Source organism: Cardiocondyla obscurior, linkage group LG05 (genome assembly GCF_019399895.1).
Source record: "Cardiocondyla obscurior isolate alpha-2009 linkage group LG05, Cobs3.1, whole genome shotgun sequence".
NCBI classification, from domain to species: Eukaryota; Metazoa; Arthropoda; class Insecta; order Hymenoptera; family Formicidae; genus Cardiocondyla; species Cardiocondyla obscurior.
Window position 1 is genome coordinate 6,745,348 of NC_091868.1, and position 21,974 is coordinate 6,767,321.

Here is a 21,974-nt window from a genome sequence, read left to right on the forward strand (position 1 = left end):
TGTCGCCATCTGCGTTTCGCGTCGGTTTCGCCTCCTCCTTCCGATATTTTTAAATTTTGCACTCTTTTCAGTAATTTTCGCGGAAAGATGATAAGACGGCTACGCACATCAGAGCGCTCCGCGCAACCTATCATCGACGTATGCGTTTTCTATTTGTCTGTATACGTTTTCCAGCTCGCAGGCGCCGTTTAGCTCTTGAATAATTAAGCGTAGAGAAGAAGCGACAAGTCGGTCGCGGTTCTTGCGCCCATGAAAGAGCATCTGCCGTTTTCTTCATCGCGAACATCGCTCATTCTCGCACTTCTCCGTTTCTCCAAATTAGAAGAGAGGAATTCGGTATTCGAATGCGTGCCAAACGTTCGCTTTAAAGCCGCTTTTGACGCATCTTACGGATTTATCTGCCGTTACGTAACACCAATTGAGTAGATCAGGCGTACATTGCGATTTTGATTACGCTCTTTTATTATTTTTCCTTTTCTTTTTGCGAACGGTGTTTGTAAATCCGTGAACGCTCCTAAGCTAATCCGTCAGCCGAAAAAAATGTGGCTTCCGGGGACGTGATGCGCAATCGTTATCCCGCGTGTAGCAACGGATGCTGAGATTGCATGTCGGGCTTGATCTCGGGATACACGCGGGGAGGTAGAAGCGACTGCACCCTGATGGGAAAAATTGGGACGTGCGCATGGTGTAGTTTGATCGAAGCGAGATAAATCAGCGCGAATCGGCTATATCGATTGCCAGGATCTACGTGGTCAAGCTACATTAATGATCACGCCAACGGAAGCAACATGTTGTCTGAGGCCTGTCAACGAGAAATACGCTTTCTCGGCTACGCGATAGCTTAACTTCGTGTCGTAGATATTAAGTAAGTCGCACTTTTCTTTTTTACAAAAGAAATATGTAACATAATATTTAAAATATTTTTTTCTCGTTGATTTCTGAGTAAAAAAAAAAAAAGGGGGGGAAAGCTGTTATCTAATTACACGTTGTGAACACATATTTTTACTACATTAGTTTATAAGTTATTTATTGAAAGGAGCATTTTCAGCAGAAAGTGATTTATTAAAGCGTGAAAGATTGAACAAGATTTATCGACTAACGTTTTCGGTTTAAATTCATTAACGCTGTACATCTACGAAAGCGCGCGTTAGTAGTTCAATGAAGATTAAGATCGCATTCTTGAAATTTCTAACTCAATGAAGGCGAGAGGGCGATGCTGCTGACGATAAAGGAGTAATTGCCCCGCTCGCCGTGAATGGTTTTCGGTCACGAAAGTGTAGATCAGCCTCGCCATTGCACTCGTCGATCTTCGTATTTACACAATGGATCGATTTATGCGCCCGCTTCTATCTCTGTTGCAGATCGATTTTAGCCCTGATGGTGCTGAGCACGGCCGCCGTCTCGTCCTCGCATATGCCCGACAAGTATCCCATAGAGGTAAGTCTTTACAGGAGCGAGTAATTTTATTTATCTTACGACCTAGCTGCCAGGAAAAAATCGGAAAATACTTTCGCTAAATTAAATTAAAGAAAAAAAAAAAAAAAATAGCTCATATCTTTGTTCCAAGCCCTTTGCAATTTGTTCGGGGAACAATTTTATTTTATTGATAAAGTGGCAAGTGACAGAATTGATTCTGCAGCGCGCGTTCGACGACGGGCCAGTTATGCCAGTTAGTGGCCCTTCACTCGGAACCGATGTCACCGATTAAGCGTCAACGAATAATTACGTTCGCGACTGGACTCGACTCGATCGGTCCATGCCAGTGATCCCGGCTCGCCTCTCCGAGGACAGTCCACGTCGCGCCGCGATGCATATTAATTCGATCCACTTGCGGGAGTTAATGCACAATTAAGTGGTCGTCGTGCCGGGTGGCGCTGCGCCGAAGCGAGGGTAATTAATTGACACCGAGAGGAGGTCCCTAAATTACACTGGGCGCAGGGGAGCAAGGCCACGTGGCGCGCGACACGAGATCGAGTCGTAAACACGGTCCTCGTGCTGTGCAACCACTGCCGCCGCCACTTTATAATTACACTTAAGTCCGTTTGTTCTGGAAAACGTTGCGGCATTACGAGCGACACGAAAATAGACGACCTAGAAAAGCGATGTTGACGAAGACTCGAAGTCTCACCTGCGTCCTTCGCCGCGAGCTTGCGTTTGACGTCAAGGCCGTCTTCGTAACGATTACCGGGCATTTCCGAACTTGCTTTATTAAGAAACTGTTATTGTCGTATAAATAACGTTATTAATTAACAAGGAAGAAATTTAATACGATTTTCGGTAAACTTCCGGTTGAAATCTTCTAAGATATATGCGAAGCACCGTCCGCTTCTCTCCGCAAAGTACTATCGTTACACAATTTTGTTCTCGATGGAGTTCCATTATATCGTGTACCGTGAACGTCTTCTCATGTAATTCGGTACGTATCTCCCTCTTTGTACGGGGGTTTATGCCGTATAAACGCCGTGATTAACGTACCGGAGTTAATGCCAGGCATTAAGGAAATATTAGTCTGTTACACTTGGGATTAACGTCTTGCAAAAAAAAAAAAAGCAACCCAGAGTCCCGTCGTTCGAATTCCAAATTTGCCGTGGCGCACAGTATTTACGTAACGTGTAACTTGCCCGTGCCGCGTGTTTGTTCTTTCGCGAATACGGAAGTCTTTGGTCGGTTCGTCGAAATAGAAATCCTAAACGGCGCACAGAGAGAGCCCGGCGTAAACGTGGGCGGAACAAAAGTTGCATTTAAGAGGCCTGTCGAGATTTAACGGTTTGTTATTCGTCTCGCGGTGGGTTCGGCGAAATTGACAATTTGTATTCCAGGCCCGAGATATTGTGCGCGAAGTAGCGGGAGATGCCGGGACTCAGCGCGCTTGATTAATTAGACGTGCGCGATCGAAGGGAGGATCGGACGTGAAGTATGAAGCGCCGGCAAGTCTTTACGTGAGAACGTCGTGCCTTTCTTCCCGGTAGAACGACGCTACCTTTAGCGCACTTCCGGCAGAAGTTAATGCAACGGGTAGCCCGTGGTGCGCGGAGATAGATCGACCACCGTAAATTCACCGCATCGTGTGTGCAATACGGTAATCGATCCTTCGTTTAATTAATCACGACAAGAGTCCGCGATACCGAAATGCATGCGATCTAATTGGAATCTCGTTCGCGGTAGCGATATTAATTATCGAACAAACAGTTTGTGCTCTATGATGTCGGCGTGTGATTAACAAGAACAGAATACCAGCCGCGCGTACTATCTGCCTCATCGTTTAATTACTAGTTACCTGCTCTGATATTTTATTTTTTGCGGCATTATAGTCTGCTGTTCGCGCAGTTATTTGTTATGAAATATGATACGAACGGGACGATAACTAAAAGCTGAAAAGTTAACGTTTTGCCAAAGAGCTCACGATTGATAGAATTGATAGAACGCTGTTGAATTTTTTAGGTGTATCATATGTTACAAGAAAGAACGCAGTTTGGAATTAGCCATGACAACAGAATAAGAGGAACTTGGGGCACGTGGAGCTCATGGAGCGAGTGTTCCAGATCTTGCGGCACCGGCATTCAATCTCAATTTCGAGAATGCGTTCCACGGTGAGTGCATTGAAACATTTTTCTTTTTTTTTTTAAGTAGCGTGACGCATAAAACAAAACATAATTTTATTACATATTTTTAAATAAATACTCGAAAAAGTTATCTCGACGTTTTATTAATACGACAAATTAATGTAGCGTCATATTTAATGTTTTTTTTTTTTTTTTACATATATTTATTTAAACTTGCATTAAAGAGTGCAACACATTTTTTTCAGTTTTCGTCGTCTCATATTTTTTAAAGAGTAAAGACGCAAAATAAAAGCGCGATAGGGGTTCGTTCGTTGAACATAAAAACGAAGCGTTCTGTGACACGTTGCCGCTCGAATATCTTCACGCTCGATTAATGATTTCCACACCTCGCTTCACCTTTGTCCTCGCGGCGCGGAGGGCACGATCTTCCGCGGGAGGTCGCGGTGAGGATCGGTAATCGGCGGGCGTCGCGGTTCCATCGCGAGAATGCAAAGCACCTTACGATAATGCGCAGTTGATCCTAACAATAATCACATGCCTCGCGGTACCGTTAGGCACCTCACGCAATTTGGATCATAAACTCCCGCCAGACGAGAGTCGCTGCATAGCAGCGGTGGAACTTTGGACCTCGTGCGTGAATACGCTATTTCTATTCCTCAACCCATCGATTGATCGATCACCCAACTATCTCTTCGGTTCTTTCGCGTTCATCGAGAATATAAAGGGTGTCTTAAATTCGTCGGTGTCTCTCGCTACAAAGACGTAGTCGGTTTGATTTTTCAGACAGCGTGTCGTGAGTTGCCTCGATAGATAACAAACATAATTATGGAACGTTTCATATTACATAATTTATTTACAACTTGAAAGTAATAAATCTTTTTAAAATATGGAGACTCATATTTCATTTAAGGTTACACGCATATATTTTAATATAATACGTCTAGTATTTAAAGACTAAAGAAGTATGTAAAATTCAAGTAAAGCATGAATAATTTAGAACTTGCCTCAAGATGAAAGAGACTTTAGCGAACAAATTCCGTACACCATGTGTGTTCTGTCTGGCTAGCTATAAAGCAGCGTGCAAATTACGGATCAGTAGCATAAGAAGATTATACACCGGCAGACCGACGACTCCTGCGAGCTTCTCCCGGGGGCAGAAACGTGTTGTTATCGCCACTGACATTTACACCTTCGTAACGCTACCTCGAGCCGTTACGTGACTCGCAATGTGAATCTCCGCGAGTTCGCTATTGGAGTAAATACAAAGTAGTAGTCGGTAGCAGTATCTCGCAATTGCAAATCGAATCTAATGGCGAATTTATCTTCGACAGTGGCTACACGGAGGTTCCGATTAACATCGAATTAATTATACCTTGTTCCGTTATAATTAAATTACAATAACGATGTTAATTATTATCATTAATTTATAGGTACAATAATAATTTGACAAAGCATGCCGTGCAAAAAAAAAAAAAAAGAAAAATGTAAATTTAATTTATCTCATTTAATTTTACGTAAATCAAAAACTATGCTGCGTCGATCGAACAGTCTCTCAGTCTAATAAGCGGTGCAATTATGGTACTTGCTTCGGTACAGCAACAATGATTAAATAAGGCGTAGAGATATGCTTTTTTTTTTATCTTTATAACGCGCGTTCTCTCCCGTTCTCTCTCTGGTCTTAAAATTAACGTGACGTTCTGCACTTCTCAAAAGCGATGCTTATGCACTCGGCGCTAAAAATCAAGATATATCGCGCACTACTCGCGCGAGTCAATGGGTAAGCTAATGCGAGCGATTCGTTCCAGGAGACTGTTGAGGAGGCGAAGTATTATCTCGGAGAACGGTACGAGCAGCGTCAGGCCCATTTGTATCGGCACATACAAGCGCTACCACACGTGCAACACGCAGGTAAGTCAAAGAACTCTTCGCCGCGTTATCGATTAGAATTACGAACAGCTCCCTCAAGAATCAAGTTCTCAAGTTTGACGATAAACTCCGTGTCGATTCTAATATTTATTTAAATCGATAAAAAATTTAATCAATAATTAGTTGAATTATTCAGAGACATAAATTAATTCCGGCGGTATCTTTTCAACAACTTCCACGATGCAACATTTATTCGTGGATATGTTTGATTTGCTTTCTAAATTCGTTGCTGTCCGTCAGTGTTCCACGTAAGCGTATATCTCGCGGAAAGAGAATCTGCGATGCTGAAAAGCCACGCTGGGTGAAGAGATGCCCGGAATTTCTAGGAAAACCATGAAAGCGCGCGCAAAAGGCCACCTTATTTTCAATGCGGTTTATCGTTGGGGTCTTAAACCAGCAATTACCCGTGCGAGAGCTCGTGTAAAAATCGCGTACGCGTTCGTGCGTGTGTCACTACCTCCGCGATGCCGCATTAATCAACGCGGTGTGTCTATATCTACCTAGACCCGTGCGCGCCGCGAGGCACGCTTCTTGAGATTTTCCTCTCGGTGCGTCACGAGTCTCGAACAAATCATTGCGCGAGCCAATTGAGAATGCGCACGACGACGATTTATATCTTTGGAACGTGTGCCTGTGTGCACGTGGCGTTGTTTAAAATTTATAAGAATAATCACCACCTGCGAGACTAAAGACCGCGACGTAACGAATGGTTCTGGCTGGCGTCGCGAAGGGTGGAGGAAGGGTGAAAGGGCTTGCCCCGGTGTTGATTAGCTCTTGACGTAGCGAGGACCGCGTGATAAGATCTGTTTACGTCTCGGTCCCGGTCAGTGACGTTGACGTCTCGGCTGTGCTCTCCGCTCACGAGTACTCACATTTCGCATATGGGCTACCATCCAAAAAGAAAGAAAAAAAAAACGTTAATTCGTTCATTACGGAGCAGAGCGCGAGTCAACGTCGGGAATTTTAAGTGGTCTTTCTGAGTGAAAATTGCCAGGAAATTAAAAATCAATAGCGATACAGCGAAACGGGCTTGATGTTAGCTAAAAGATGCGGCTTCGTTATCCGTTATTACCCGGGGAAGAAAAACGGCGGGCCACGATGCGGGAATATTTATCTTCGAGCTCTCGATATCCGGAGACTACATTTCCGAGCTGTATTCGCGATTCGCAAACACGCCCGGGTAAAGTAACCACCGTTTTCGTTGGCCGGCAATTAATAGTCTACCCGGAAATTGCAACGCGCACGTAGCGCACCCCACACGTGCCGGAGTTCGCGTGTTTGCACGAATATATGGACTTCCTCTCGGACCCGCGCGGTGGGTCGGAATGCGAGAGCTTTTTTCCCTACCAAAGGCCGCAAATAATTTTACCTTTATTTACCCACGGTGCTTTGGGAAAAGCGCGATGTGCCGTAAAAAGCTCGATCGATCGCGTCTGTTATTTTCCCCGCCTTATTTCTCTGGAAAAATCCTAATTGTCTCTTTCTTAATGGTAACGCCGTCTTCCTCCCTCCTTCCATTTACCCCTTACTCGATCGATTCTTAATTACCGTAAGTTTAATTAATCCATTACGCGTTTGTGCAGGAATGTCCGAACTTCCCGGAAGACTTGCGGGCGGAACAGTGCGCCAAGTATAACGGGAGGAACTACAAGGGCCGCACTTACGTCTGGGTGCCCTTCGTAGACGGTAAGTCCGGAAATCGATTTGCTAATTTCCCCGATATTGTGAATCATTATCTCTGAGATATGTTCTTCAATTAGTAATAATTACGCCGGGCGGAGGGGGATGCTCGTGCAAAATAAAGGAATTTTATACGGCGAGAGTTTTAATCGATCTCTTATACTTATCTTCTAACGATGGAAAGAATTTCAACTTTTGAAAAATAATTTAAATACCGCCGAATAAGCTCGACTATAATGTAACTTTTATTTAATCAACTCTCTCATTATTATTGCGAATGCCCTCTCGAGTACCCAGCCACGATTGGCGCTTATTAATTAATTATGCCGAGCGATATTTCTTTTTACGATGCGCGGGGAGTTTCTCCGAGCTCCCTTCTTCGCCGGTGGCACGCCACTTTTACGAACTAACAAAGAGACGTTCCGCGACACCGAAACGAGCGAGTGACGTCGGCCGATCGGTGTTCGACCGATATAACGATGACGTAGCGAACGGCCAGGCCTGGTGACCTAACTTCCGCCTGGCCTAATCGTGACTACTGTTGTTCCCCAGCGCCGAACTCCTGCGCGCTCAATTGCCGTGCAGTCGGCGAGCGTTTTTACGCAACGCTTGAACCGGCAGTAATGGACGGCACGCCCTGCGACGGTCCGAATCTTCGCGGACGCCCTGGCGGGATCACGACGGAACGCAACGGCGAACGATGGCTCTGCGTCGCCGGACAATGCAAGGTATGAATAGCGCGGTACTTTAGGCGAGAGAACGACGCCGGAAATTAATGACGGCGCGATACGATCGTATCGGATCAATCGACGAGACCCGCTTGCCTTCGGGCTCTTTGCCGCGCTACCCTCTATCTCGTTTCTTTCTCCCGTCGATATCGGGGTTCGTCGCACGCCCCGGTGCAATTCGGTTATATGCACTTATCAATCAGCACCCCTCGGTAATTTAGATCTCTTCGATTTTGACCCGGACGTTTTCTCTTTCGCTAGTACAAATTTAATATACATATAATACAGTCGACGTCTTCCTTCGACGGATACGATATAAAATTCAGAAAATTGTCTCTAAATTGATTAAAGACTTTGCGTACGAATTTAACGCAAGTCTGCTTTAAAGTCGAATATTTGAAAATGTTAAAAAATACGTAGCGATAACGATAGGAAATTCTCATTTAAGAAATTATCTCGTGAAAGTAGAAGAACTAAACGGGTCTTGAAAATAAAGGATTCGACGAAGTTGAAGATACATAAAGTCCCGAGTGGGGATCTCTTAAGTGAATTAAACGCAGCGATGCCGAAAATTGGCATATTTGTCGTTTTAGCCTGTGGGATGCGACGGGGTGGTGGGTTCCGGGGCGACGATGGACGCTTGCGGCGTGTGCGGTGGCCGTGGCAAAGGATGCAGGTTGTTCGAGGGTATCTTTATGGAACCGATTCTGGGCAAGGGTCATCAGCAGGTGACCACGATTCCAAAGGGCGCGATGTCGCTCAACATCTCTGAGCTCCGGTTCAGCAGTAATTTCCTAGGTAACGTTGTTGATCTGTCGAAACAAAGTGCTCTCTTTTGCCCTTTGTAAATTAGCATCGTTGTAATTAACATTTTGATAGCTCAATACATATTTAAGCACGTTTAATTAAAATTTATTCGCGGCAAAAAAAAAAAAAGGAAAATTGTGTCAGCGGAAAAAGCAATGAATATTCTCTGCGAATTGCTACGAGCACTTTTATCTCTTCCGATAATCGCGTCAGTAATTTAATAAAAGCACAGAGGGACGAATAATTAAGCGGCGTTTTTGCGCGGCGATATGCTGGTTAATAAACGATCGATCTACTCGCAGCGTTGAGAGACAGTAACGGCAGTTACATCCTAAACGGACCGTGGTCTTACAGTCCCAGTGGTACTTATAAAGCGGCTGGGACGACATTAACATACCAGAGGGGCGATAGGAACCGTATGGAGTGTATCTTGGCGACTGGACCGTTGAACGAGTCTCTACATTTAGAGGTACTATCGTAGCTCTCCGTTAATCGTGTTAGCGGTTGATTTTCTTTATATCACGCGAACAATTCGAGTTACTAATTATCAACGACTTTTGCTTACGGATCTTATGCGTTTCTCTAGTTTCGTTTATCTCTTAGCGTTCCCGAGCTATAATTTAAAGTTGAAACGATTTTACTTAGTTATTGCTCTGTTATTACGTTGCTCGTTTCTATTTACACTGCACTTTTTTAGTTGTATACCTCTAAATGCTAATGCAGCTTTAAATATTTTAAACATATTCCGATTCGTGCGTTTAACGGAATTCGATATTAATATTCATTGTCCGCGCGTTACCGTAGATCTTATCTGTGGAGTTGAATCCGGGCGTTTTGTACAAGTATATGCTACCTATGAAGGAAGTGCTGGACGATAAAGCGGTAATTGCGCCGCCGCTGCTTGTCGCAGGTAATCGCTTCATTGCCAATCAATTATACAAATAAAAAAACCCATCGATTATAGTCCCTATAAACACATAACGTTTTATTTTTCTTCGCAGGAGCAAATGATAGGGGCAACGAGATACCTAGTCCAGATACTCACGTGACCGTCCGAGTACCTGTTACAAGAATGTAAATATACCCTCGTTAAAACTCCCGAAGCCGGGGTCATTTTTAAAAGTATCGAGAACGCAGTTTTCCTCTCCCATTAAAACGCTAAAAAATTACAGATTGCGTGTATGTAAATACGTTCCCACGGGGTTTAATTATCTCAAACGTTTTTAGTACGCGTCGACGTGGTTTTCCCAATCCTTAATCTTTCATTTTCACTCTTATCTTTATCGTTTAAGCGCCGTAACATTTTTTTTTTTTTTTTCGGAGCAAGCGTTTTCGGTACGGATGTCGCCGGATAGACCTGCTTCGTTGCACGGAGCATGGAGAACTTAGGCGTTCACCAGCCTCTCGGAGCTAAGCCGCGCGTGATTTGTCTTCGTTCACGCAACCCTGTTGCTCTCTGTCTTCCAGATCGGATCGGCGGGGCGATTTATCTTCAACGCGTCGCGATCGCGATCCGCCGCGCGCGCACGACGCCGGACGGAAGGAAGAGATGAAGCATCCACCGACCACGGTGATGGCGGGTGATCAGCCAAAGTCAAAGGCGATGAGAAGGAAGAAAAGGAGGAAGTTCGCCTGGAAAATAGTCGGCCTTTCTGCCTGCTCGAAGGAATGCGGGGGAGGTAAGAAGATGGCCCGATAATTAATCGTGCGTCATACGATATTTCTACCGGGAAGGGTGCTGCGCGTAGTTGAAATTAAAAAAAAAAAAAATTACGGGCCGTTTATTTCGCGGAGATATGCAAACTGGTTGCTTTTGAGAATAACATTGCGTAAGAATTTCGTTGCATATCTTGGAAAAAGAAAAATATTTTTTTTACGTTACGAAAAGATTCGACATCTTGAAGAGCACGGTGATTCCGACAAGTGATTTAAATATCGTCTTGCGATTTATATAATGCACCTTTAGTAAAATATTTCTCTTGAGGTTTTAATATCCGGTATCGAAAGGTGAGTTAATTATATCGGATTGCGAATGATAAATGTTTTAATACGTGTTGTTTAACTTTCGGAATGTACTGCATTATAATTTCAACAATCGGCGAGTTTACGTTAATTTCCAATACTGCTGGTAATACATTTTCACGAGTCTCCCGTTTATTTTAGAGAATATGATACCGTAGCGTCCGAGAACTAAATGAATATTAATGAATAAATATCACTAATGTACGCAGCGTACGTTCTAAATTGCGTTCGATTAAATATTTGTAATTATACAACGCAACGGTCTAATCGATTACCATGGTTTAAAGCTCGTCGATAAATTAATAGCTACTACGTGTATTTCAATGAACAAGTATATCTCTGATGCATTTGTTTATTTGGAATATTTATTTCTTCACAGATTTAATAATTTCACATGTAAAATATAAAAATGTGAAATATATTCAACGGTATTCAACAGAAATTAACCCTGAACGAGAATGTTGATATAAAAAGGCAGTTCCAAGTCATTTTAAGCCTGTTGTAAAAATTCCTATTAAACGAATAATTAAGCAAAAAGTGCCTGGATGATTAAAGTTCATTAAGAAAACGACTTTGTCTAAACGTCCCTAAGACGTTGCGTGGGAAGTAACTCGAGATATGTTTTAGTATATGTTCTAACATAATGGTTGAAAATTTTGCATAAGATATCTTTAATATTTTCATTATTCTTTCAGCTTAAAATAAAAAAAAAATTAAAAGCATTTTAAAACATTTAAAGAAAAATATTGAAATAGTTATCCAGCAACTAAAAGTAAATCGTTCTTATAAAAAAAGAAAAAAAAAAGAGAGAGAGAGAAATATAGAAAATATAAGAATAATCGATTATATAAAAGTAATATCAAGACGCAGACTTAAAAAAAATATAGAATATTTTTAAGCTGGAAATGGGTTTGACTTTCCGAACATCGCGGATATCTGAAACATTGTACGCGACAGTATCCGATCTGTCACTGGGATGTTCTAATTTAAATTGACGCGATACGGTCGGAAAGCCACGAGTACGGATAACAGAAACGCGACGGTCACGTCGATCATAATACAAAGTGTCCCACTAGCAAAGTGTCGCACTTCGTTTCGTTCGCAGACTCTTTAACTAACTTGAGATAGAATTTTCCTCAATAAAACTGTTCATGCGTCAACGCTGTCTAAGTTATAAACGACGGAAAATGAGTTATTGTTTTGCTGTCCAAGCCGTAAACGTAATTTTATTCTTCAGTCAATTTCAAGCGGGTATTATTTTGATGAATTTTCAACGTCATATTTTATCCACAATTAAAAGATTTTGAGAATTGGAGCGTTAAATTAATTTCTAATGTCGGTTAACAAAAATTGGTTTTTTAATTAACTAAAAATGTAGTAAAATAAATAATCGAAAAAAAAATGTTTAGTCGCTTTTCACAATTGTTGTATTTTGCAGGTGTGCGGACAACGATTTTAAAGTGCATCCGCGAAAGCAATCAGACACCTGTCATCGATAAACGCTGTCGCAACGTGGAAAAACCAAATCATTCTCCTCCGCTGCGATGTAACGATCATCCTTGCGCCGCCAGGTATTTCTATTCTTATCTTTTCTCTGACAGATTTCGAAATAAATTATTTTATACGCTTATCTCATAATTATCACGTTTTCTTCTAAATTTGTGTCTTATACAATATATAATGTCAAAGTATAATGTCATTAACCGATTTCAAGCTTTATTGAAGATTAATTTCAAATTGCTGGAACGAATGGAAACGTGATGATGAATTTCTCATATTCAAAAAATCTATAATTTATGGTAACAAGCTTGATTTATTTGCGAATAACAATCTACGAATGTTATCAGGTGGCGAGCCGAACCATGGAGCGAGTGCTCAGTCACCTGCGGAATCGGCACCAAAACGCGGAAACTCGAGTGCGTCCAAGAGCTAAATGCGAGATTGACGATGCGTGTTGCCGCTGGAGCGTGCATGCGACCGTCAGATTTGAGCACTGTGGAAACTTGCAGCCGTCCGGCATGTCCCAACGTAGGCCCAGAATTAAGACACATGCCGTCGCAGCACGACGTGCCTAGGTGGGACGTAGGCGCTTGGAGCCCAGTGAGTCATGCAATCTGTTAAATGCTTTCGTTGTTAAACGACTATTTTCGGTGGTTTAGGAAGTAGGACAGGAAATCAGTGGGAATTTAAAGTGAAAAATCATCTGGAATGATTAATGGAATGGTTGTCAGCATTATTCTTTGTATATATGTATTACAAACAATCAGAAGTGTTGTAAAAAATCTTAGTTTTATTGTTAAAATTAATTCTGATCACATTATGTGTATATTCTGTATTTAATCTTTTATCGCGTATTTCAGTGTTCGGTGACGTGCGGCCGAGGAACCCAAAATCGAACTGTAACTTGTATAACATCCGGAGGGTCTTGTTCGTTAGCTAACAAGCCGGAATCTCAAAAAACTTGCGAGATAGCATCTTGTAGTAAGACGACAGGTACAGGACATTACGCGTCTTGGTTGTACTCGGAGTGGTCTTCAAAGGTATAATATATTATAAATATTAATAAATATATTTAATTTTAGTGAAAATTAGAAAGTGTGAAAATATTTGAAAACCCTAGATTCTTTATGTCTTAATTTTACATTTAATATTTTTAAAATAAAATAATAAAATATCTGTGCATTTTTGGAGCACAATAATATAATATTTGTTACTGGTATATAGTGCTCTTCAGAATGTGGAAACGGCGTAAAAATAAGACAAGTGGCGTGCGCCGACGGTAGCGAGTTATTCTGCAATCCCAAAGAGAGGCCAGACACGGAGATGCATTGCTTCGACGAAGGGACAATCTGTGACAGGCCTAAGTGGTTTGCAAGTCCATGGACTTCCGTTAGTATAAACGATTTGGCAAATGTAATATTAGCGATAACATGTAAAATTAAAGCAGTTGTCGATACAGTTTTGATACGACTAATTTTTTTTTACACGAGCCTAAGTTTATTTTATTTTTCATATTTAATAAAACTTTTATTTCACTCGCGTTTCACTACTCTTGCTTCTTTTTTAAAGAAAATTGTTTTACATAATAACTTCAATTTGATTACTGTATAAACAGTAGCATACTATAATTTTATATATATTATTTTTTTCTTTTATTTTTAGTGTTCTGTTTCGTGTGGCGTTGGTGTACAATATCGAGACATCGCATGCATATCTAGAATAAATAACGAGTTTGAGGTGTTACCTGCAAAAAACTGCACTGAACCTAAACCAGCAACTGAACAAGTTTGTAGAATGTCTGCCTGTTCACCGGAATGGTTTACCTCAAATTGGTCAACGGTAAAATATAACAAATCAGTAATTTTGTATCTAGAACATTTTTATCAGGAATTTTTTTTCTTTTGCGATTATTTTTGTATTTCGAATTCTATTTCGAAATTCGACTAATTTTATATTTCAAAATTTTAATTATTTTTATATGTTCTGTCTTTAGTGTTCCGTAACATGTGGAATCGGAGTGCAAACGCGTCTCGTTCGATGCATTGTCGATGGTATTAGTAATACCAGTTGCTCGGAAATTGACAAACCAAATGCAGAAAAACGATGTAACGTGGAGCCGTGTAAGAAAGAGTTGTCAACGCCGAGCAAACCACCGAAAAGTAATTAAAAAGCTTTTTTTTTTTTTAACTTTAATAACTTTAACAATTTTAGAAACCTTTTTTTCAATGTTTAAAAAATTATTTAATAATTTAAATAATGATTATTGTCATTTAATAATTAAATTTGATGTGTACTTACTGGAAACATTTTAATATTATGTTTCAGAAGTGTACGAGTCGTCTGAGTGCGTGGACAAGTATCCGAATTGCGTTTTAGTAGTAAAGAATGGTCTGTGCCGAATCAAATATTACAAGCATTCGTGTTGTCAATGCCGTCAGTAATCGGGAAAGTAGCGTTTGCGACTCCAAGTGCACGAGGCGAGCGCGACCGTTGAATAAAATATAGATATTATATCGGAAAGGGCAAATTATGCCGAGTGTAAGACTGCTATTAAGAAAGATGACCACGTATGTATAGATATAATTTTATTTATATTACGCGACTCGACATCGGATCACACGTGTCTTAGTCGTGCTTTCTTCTGCCGAATGTAGCACAATTCTCACGGAGCGGCAGAAATCTCTTCCTTTTTCTGTCTATCGATGAATGTTCAGAACGAGGCGCTTGTTTCTTTTTGATAGTTCGGTTGCGAGTACATTTTGGGAAAACGTAGAAGTAAAATAAAATAACCGAATAAAAAATAAGTAAGACGCCATGCAAAATTAAAAGAAGTTAAGATGCGTCATTACTTATAAAACTAAAATTTTTTTTTTTTTTTTGTAGAGAAAGATAAATCGCTTTTGAAGAATCCCGATTTTCACGAGAATGAAACTGTGAAAGGGTTTGTCAGGGTTTATGTGTGCAATAAATAATACATACGTGCATTTATGTATGTGTATATATGCACTGGTCATTTACATCGCGCGTGGGTGCGTGACGATATCTATGTTATCATCGCGAACAAGTGCGGGTCCGTAATTTTATTCATGTGGGATAGTGGCGCCTATTCAAATACTACCTTCGGTCTTGGCCCTTTTTATATGCAGCAAAGCGATCTCAATTTTTATATGTTTTTTATCAAGTGGCACGTTTAACGCATTCAAGCTGGAAGAACGTGCGACGATCTCACTGTAATTTAAAGGTTCACACGGAAAAAGAGATAGTAATAGACAAAGTCGGAAGAATTGACATCTATGTTGATTTAATAATTTTTCTTTAATGCTTTTTTTTTTATTAGTTGATATAACTATTTTTATCGATTTACGAAAATTGCGCAACAAAAAATTAATTTTCTAAATTAATCGCGCGAAATGACATTCGACATTTTAACAAAGGCATTGCAGATATTGAACGAATATTGACATGTGATTCTCGTTCTGTATATGTCGTTATATATATTGAGTAAACTTATTCAGATAAGCGTAATAAGATATATAGTAACATAATTGGATATACGCTTGTATATGTGGAATATATGAAGTCGTTAGATGATAAATATATGTCTTATTATATTTCGATGTCGAGATAAGAAAATTAAACTTTTAGATCCATATCGCTATCAGATATTATTTCGATATTGGACTCTTATTTAATTGTGCCGTTAACAAAAAAATTCTTGACAACGTCGAATTAATTAATTATCTCTGTTAAATGAATTCTTTAGTTCTGCCAGCTCCAACGAATGCTTTTTGTCGGATAGTATTTTTCTAGTATAGTTTGCGTCTCATCCAGAGAAATTTTCTATTTTTACAGCAATTACAAGTTATGTATTTACACAAATGTTTCGTTTACTTCTTTTTGTTTTTTTTTTAATGAACTGCTCATTATTTTATTTGATTTTTTCTTACATCAGGTAAGTGCATTTTATTTATTTATATTTCTTTTTATAATTTGGTTTTCATAATTTAACATATTGTTTAACACATATTGCGATGTATAAACTTAATTGTTATATAAGTAACTCGAATGTCAATGGCTGTGATGTAATCTATGTCCGACTAAGTCGTTGCTATTATCGTTATTTCGATTGAAGGCTGCGTTATAATTGCAGTTCATAAACTGTATTTATACTTCAACGCGTAACTGTCCTAAAGTATTCTCTCTCTTAAATGTTCTATAAATATTTGAAAAGTTAAATAAGAAATCTTAAATATTTGCAGAATTATAAAATTTATCGTTCTTTTCTATAAAACTTTGTAAAAAAAAAAATAAAGAGAAAAAGAATGATTAGCATTGTTTTAGAAAACAAACTTTAGAGAAGAAATTTTTACACGAACTAAATAAAAGCAAAAAAAATTAGGAAGAAGTTTTACTGTTTGTCAAAAAAATTTTTTAATTAATTAGCTGATCGGTTAAACGATATAATCGCGTGTTTCATTACAACGAATGATTGTTTGGTCGCGCAGATTTTAAGCGTGAGTTTAGAAATAATTTTCAACGTGTAAAGAAATAATTATTTTTGAGACAACGCGTTGTACAGTATGATTAACTATAGTAATGATAAATTAAGAAGTGCGAATGTGCATAGTAGGCACCATCGCGATCCTTTATCGAGACAAAACGTCCACTAATATTCATAATTATGTGCTCTATGTCGTCGCAAACCTGTGTATTAATCGCATAGCTCGACTATTGCGAGTGTGATCTCGTCAAGGACTGTGATACAATCGTAGTCTGCAGGAATGAAGTACAACGAATGATAACGAATAGTTAATGACAAGGTACAATAGGCTGGCCTGCTGAAAGAAACCAGAGTCGTCTGGCGCTTTGTAAAATTGCTTCCGTGTTACCCGTAGTGCAATAAAATTCTTAATCGAGAACAATCGTTAATCGACAATCACATTGTGATCGCTTCGATCAATCCTAATCAACCACGGTAAAATTACACGATAGGTATCGCAAACGAGAGTTATCGCTTATGAACAGGAAGTTTGAAATAACGAACGCTTCCGTAAAACATTTTCATTTTTCTTTTCTTCCATTAATAATGAGAAATAAGACGTTAATATTGTTTAAAAAAAAAATATAATATAACGAGATTTGTCACCAATTAAAAAAAAATATTATTTAATTAGACAAATAAAATTGTAGTTAAATTTGCGGTTGTGAACACTCTCGAGGCAACAAAGCAATTTTCTAATCATCTGGCCACTTACTTATATCGAAAGATTTCTTGTTTGTATTACCATCAATGTCCCATTGTATAAAAGATCTACCCTTTTATAGAGCAGGAAAAATTTAACTCGTAAATGGCACAGAGTACATCATGTAAGTTTCTAATGTTCAATTAATTATCACGTACATACTTGTTTAGTAATGCATTGAAGCGTCATTACAATGTCTTTGCAATAAAAGATAAAGAATCGCGCGATCCGACTTTCTGTAGACTTCTCTTCTATAATATCAGCTATGTTGTACACGAGCGACTTTACGAAAAATCTTATAAAACACTACTTTAATAAAATACATCATTCTTCTACTAATAAAATGTAAAACAAATTGTGAGAGAGACAGACTGATAAGCTTACATATGTGTTACTTACGTTTCGCATGATGTAACTGTATGTTCAATGTTCCAGTGTTTTTTAAACATTAGATATTGATAAAGCGAAAGTCAGCAGACACCTGTTCTTGCTCAAAAAAAAGAAAAAAAAAACAAAAAAAATCTGAAATAAAAAATTAGATGGATATTAACAGACTAACAATAAATAAAGTATTACCCTTTTTATCATGTTATTGCTATGTAATATGAGTATTATTAAAATGTCTCTTTCAAATATATAATAAATATTATACACAATGTGGGATGAAAATATATAAAATAAAGATATATCGTATAAAAATATATTATAACAATTCTTACATTATTATTGTTAATGAAAATATAAAACATAACATCTTGCAGTGTTTTACACATATTAACTTAATAGTTACAACTTTATTTTTCCGTAGATCTTGATTAATATTGTAATTTTGTTGTAATTATTCACCCTCAACGATTCAAACGTCCAGTCGGAACGCAATCGAAACTAGCTGTCTAATTTTATTTATTCCAAAAGTAATGTAAAAAAAAATTTTTTTGTAATAGTAATTATAACATATAGAAATAATTTAATCGTACAATTATCTGTCGATAATAAAGCTAAATTTTTTACATTTATTCGAAAAAGCGATTAAAAACAGGATTAAAAATTTATAATTTCTGGCAGTGTATTAGGAGCATATGTAATCTTTAAATACTTTACATTAAAAATATTTTATTTTAAATGAATTTCAATCAGCCAAGCTATTAAAACATATAAAATATGATTTAGAATTACGATATAAAACAGCATTTGTGACAATTTTATGAAATTCATATTTTATCTTCTATGTTGAGCACAAAAATGTCTTTTTTGTTACATTATTAACTAGGATTTGTATTAAATAATGTATAACATTGCGAAGTGAGACAAAGCAAAGTATAAGATTTAAAATAGATCGATAACTTGTAGCAAATCTAATATATTCTAACGATAATAATGCTGGCAGTGATTAATAACGATCGTTGCTCAGACTGAAGCCCTTTCCCGACCATCTTTCTTTTAAATCGACCTTTAGACCCAGATCTCTCAATGCGGCTATTGCAGTATCCTCTAATTTGAAACCATGTACAAGCACCGCAGTTCGCAGTACTTCTTCAATACCATACATTAGGAACTCTTTAGATTCAGATTTGTTTCTCACCGACATATTTCTAACTGCCCAAGAACCTTGCTTTAAAATATTTATATGATTTGGATAAGCCTTCAAAGTATCTACGATCACTTGGGCTGCGCCGCAGTCATAGAACACCCCCGCGTTTGAACTGCTTCGCAAAGATAACGCTGCTATACAACTCAATCCCGCAGTCACAACGTTCTCCGATCTCTGTTAAAGATTAAATTTTTATGCAAATAGAAAAAAAAAATTAGGAAAAAAAAATTCTTGTCGCAAACGAACTTACTTTCATTCTGCTGATAGAGGATACGATTAAAGGAGCGCAACCAGAAGTAATAATGTGAGACTTGACGGTATCGTTGCCAGCAAGCGCTTTGAGCAATTTCAACGCTTGCCAATTTAATTTTTCCGAATCCGGATATTCCGTCATTATATCTAAAATGAATTTTAATCCCCCGGCATCTTCTACTTCCTGGCAAAATTCATTGCGGACGACCAATGCGGCCAATGTAATCATCAAATCGCCTATAATCTTCGTGTCCATTTTAAATCCTGTTATAATAAATATATTTCGTAATAATGCAATACAGGGATAAAATGCTTACGTTTTTTTATAATTAAAATGTAAATTACTTTGCAACAATCCAGTAATGACATCAAGAGCACCCTTTGCCATGATAGTTGCATGTTCATGCGCCTTTCCGTATTCGTGCCTGATATCGTCGTCCAGAACTAAAGCTCTAATTACCGAACATGCATCCTTGACCTCCTGCGCGCTCACATCTGTGCGTACCAATATCTTTTTGAGTTTCTCAAAAATATTAGCATCAAAGATCTTCTGCCTATTTAACTCGTGCTTTATGCAACACTCTCGAATCCAACGCAGCAAGTATTGCAACGTGACTGGGTCGTAATGCTTCTCTAAAATCCTAATAAAAAAAATTTTACAAATTATTTTCAGCCAAGAAACGTACCGTTTATAAAAATGTATGCCTCTTAATTTAATTTCTTTTTCTCTAAATATAATTTCTATAATTGTTGATTTTACTTTTCTGTAAATCAAGTTTCTAATAGAATAATTTTTACTCTATTTGCAGCACTATCCCTTCGTCATCCAGCAGATCTGGATAACCCGACATTAATGAGGTAATTGTCTCCAAAGTCGATTTAAGTACTACATGGTTCTTTCCGCAATATTTTAAGAGGTCGATCAACACGTTGTAACATTTGTGCTTGCCCGCGAAAACTCTGTGACCGATGTCCTTATCTAACTCTGTTCGCAGCTCTTGTAGCATCTCCGGCACCCGTTCGTAGCTCTTGTCGTTCACAGCACAAGTTAATCGCTCCAAGCACGTCATGATTTTCTTGTATTTGTCCTGAAGAACCGAGTCCGTGACGATGTTCCTCAGATCTACTCCCTGCACGAAATTAAATTAATATCGTAATAATAATCGCACACGTAAATAATGCGCGGAAAATTCACGTTTTATAATACATAATGTTATTAAAAAGTACATAAAAAATTCAATTAAATGATATTTAATCCTCGATAACGTATAAAAAAAAAATGGGAATTTAATCGTACGGTCAAATAGATGGCCGAGAAATTAAAAGTAAACACAATGACAAATCGAAATGTTACGGTACAAGGGAACAGATTGATTTCTTACGATAGATATTTGTGCCAGAGGCATTCCGAAACTAAAAGCGTCGAGAAATGCAACAAGAGATTGCGTAACAGATTTTATTTCTGCACTACAGGTGCACCTTTTGTTATCCACTAAAACTTGGTTTATAACAATGACATATAACAATCGCCAAATATTACTTGTTGACCAAAAAAATGTTAAACAAAAATATTAGAGTATTAATTACAAGAATAAACCAAAAATTTTTATAAAAGAAGCCAACAGCACATTAAAATAATAATTCCAAAATTATGTAATGATAAAGAATACTCAGAGTATCAATTTATACGCTATAATACTTTTTGTTTCGTCCAATGTCGCGCGTCGCATTTATTTCTGGCGACAACAATGAGGACAATTTACGATGACTGGTCGAGATTGATTCGTAATCGAGCGCTCATTAAGTAGGACTTTCGATCATCATCAAGTTCTTCTCGATTTAAATTTGTGAATAAATTCCATTAAAGCTTTAAATAATCTACAATTGGTTCACGATAAAATAAAAAAAATTTATATATATATAAAAAAACGAAACATCCCGTGCGCATTGTATAAATCAAAACGGCACACTTTCTCTTTCTCTTTCTCGACGTGCGAGCGTGAACGAATTAAAAGCATACGTCTTTTTTAACAGATTAATTTTAATACAAACACCTAAAACTTTCCCGATGAAATTTTTCGACTAAAGAGCTCGGGTTACTTTGTTTCTCAATTAAAATAAAAATTAAAAGGGGACATTTTCAATGATCTGGCGGATGAGTCATATGATCAGATGCGTGGGGAGGTAGAAAGAACACTCTTCGCATCTCGACCGGTGGGGTAAACAAAGGGATAAATTAATTCGACCGGGTACCTTCATCTCGAAGCATTTGACGGCGTCCTCGATCGCCTCCTCCTCGGTCATGCCGAGACCCTCCATTAGTTCTCTGACTTCTTCGTCGTAGGTTTCTTGACTGATAGTCGCACTCATGATAACGTCTCTCACCGGTACTCTCGTTTGCTATATAAGGAAATGAAACCGCGCGAGCGAAGAGAGCGATCATCTACTGACGCGGCCATGTGATAAAGGGAGCGAAGCGAGACTTGTCAACGCAACGCGCGTTCACAAACTGGTTAATTTCTTACGGCTTAAAGCAGAGAGCTCAACTCTGAATCGCGGCCGGCTACGAGTACAGATGCAGAGGCTCGTCCGTGTGAAGCCAGCGCTTCGGCTGCCGTCGGATATAGAAAAAAGACAGAGCTATACACTGTCTGTCCTACTT

At 38.7% G+C, this 21,974-nt stretch overlaps 2 protein-coding genes across 3 annotated transcripts in view; one reads left to right on the top strand and one right to left on the bottom strand.

Moving 5' to 3' along the window:
* The window catches only part of LOC139102652 (thrombospondin type-1 domain-containing protein 4), a 55,586-nt gene extending 39,481 nt beyond the window's left edge, over positions 1–16,105 (top strand). For both annotated transcript variants that reach the window (XM_070656722.1, XM_070656721.1), the window contains exons 3-19: positions 1,362–1,437; positions 3,442–3,590; positions 5,369–5,471; positions 7,073–7,175; positions 7,722–7,897; positions 8,491–8,695; positions 9,007–9,173; positions 9,509–9,614; positions 9,706–9,778; positions 10,172–10,383; positions 12,165–12,297; positions 12,574–12,826; positions 13,087–13,266; positions 13,451–13,615; positions 13,889–14,065; positions 14,220–14,385; positions 14,552–16,105. In XM_070656722.1, coding sequence (XP_070512823.1) covers positions 1,362–1,437; positions 3,442–3,590; positions 5,369–5,471; positions 7,073–7,175; positions 7,722–7,897; positions 8,491–8,695; positions 9,007–9,173; positions 9,509–9,614; positions 9,706–9,778; positions 10,172–10,383; positions 12,165–12,297; positions 12,574–12,826; positions 13,087–13,266; positions 13,451–13,615; positions 13,889–14,065; positions 14,220–14,385; positions 14,552–14,667 — 2,560 coding nt within the window. In that variant the 3' untranslated portion in view covers positions 14,668–16,105. The remainder of the gene's footprint in view (positions 1–1,361; positions 1,438–3,441; positions 3,591–5,368; positions 5,472–7,072; positions 7,176–7,721; positions 7,898–8,490; positions 8,696–9,006; positions 9,174–9,508; positions 9,615–9,705; positions 9,779–10,171; positions 10,384–12,164; positions 12,298–12,573; positions 12,827–13,086; positions 13,267–13,450; positions 13,616–13,888; positions 14,066–14,219; positions 14,386–14,551) is intronic.
* Positions 16,106–18,155: 2,050 nt separating this feature from the next.
* On the bottom strand, positions 18,156–21,819 carry LOC139102656 (armadillo repeat-containing protein 6 homolog). The gene is made up of 5 exons (XM_070656725.1): positions 21,566–21,819; positions 20,111–20,442; positions 19,658–19,953; positions 19,311–19,576; positions 18,156–19,234 (listed from the first exon to the last, which is right to left on the bottom strand). Exons 1-5 carry the CDS (start codon positions 21,680–21,682, stop codon positions 18,860–18,862), a joined length of 1,386 nt encoding a protein of 461 aa, XP_070512826.1. The 5' UTR covers positions 21,683–21,819; the 3' UTR covers positions 18,156–18,859.
* Positions 21,820–21,974: the final 155 nt, after the last annotated feature.

Excerpts from the sequence above, each read along its gene's own strand:
- LOC139102656 (XM_070656725.1), bottom strand. The coding sequence starts at position 21,682 with ATGAGTGCGACTATCAGTCAAGAAACCTACGACGAAGAAGTCAGAGAA. Across the intron at positions 19,954-20,110 it reads GGGATAGTGCTGCAAATAGA|GATTTTAGAGAAGCATTACG; the intron begins GTAAAAATTATT and ends TTTTTTTATTAG. Across the intron at positions 19,235-19,310 it reads CCTCTATCAGCAGAATGAAA|AGATCGGAGAACGTTGTGAC; the intron begins GTAAGTTCGTTT and ends AATCTTTAACAG.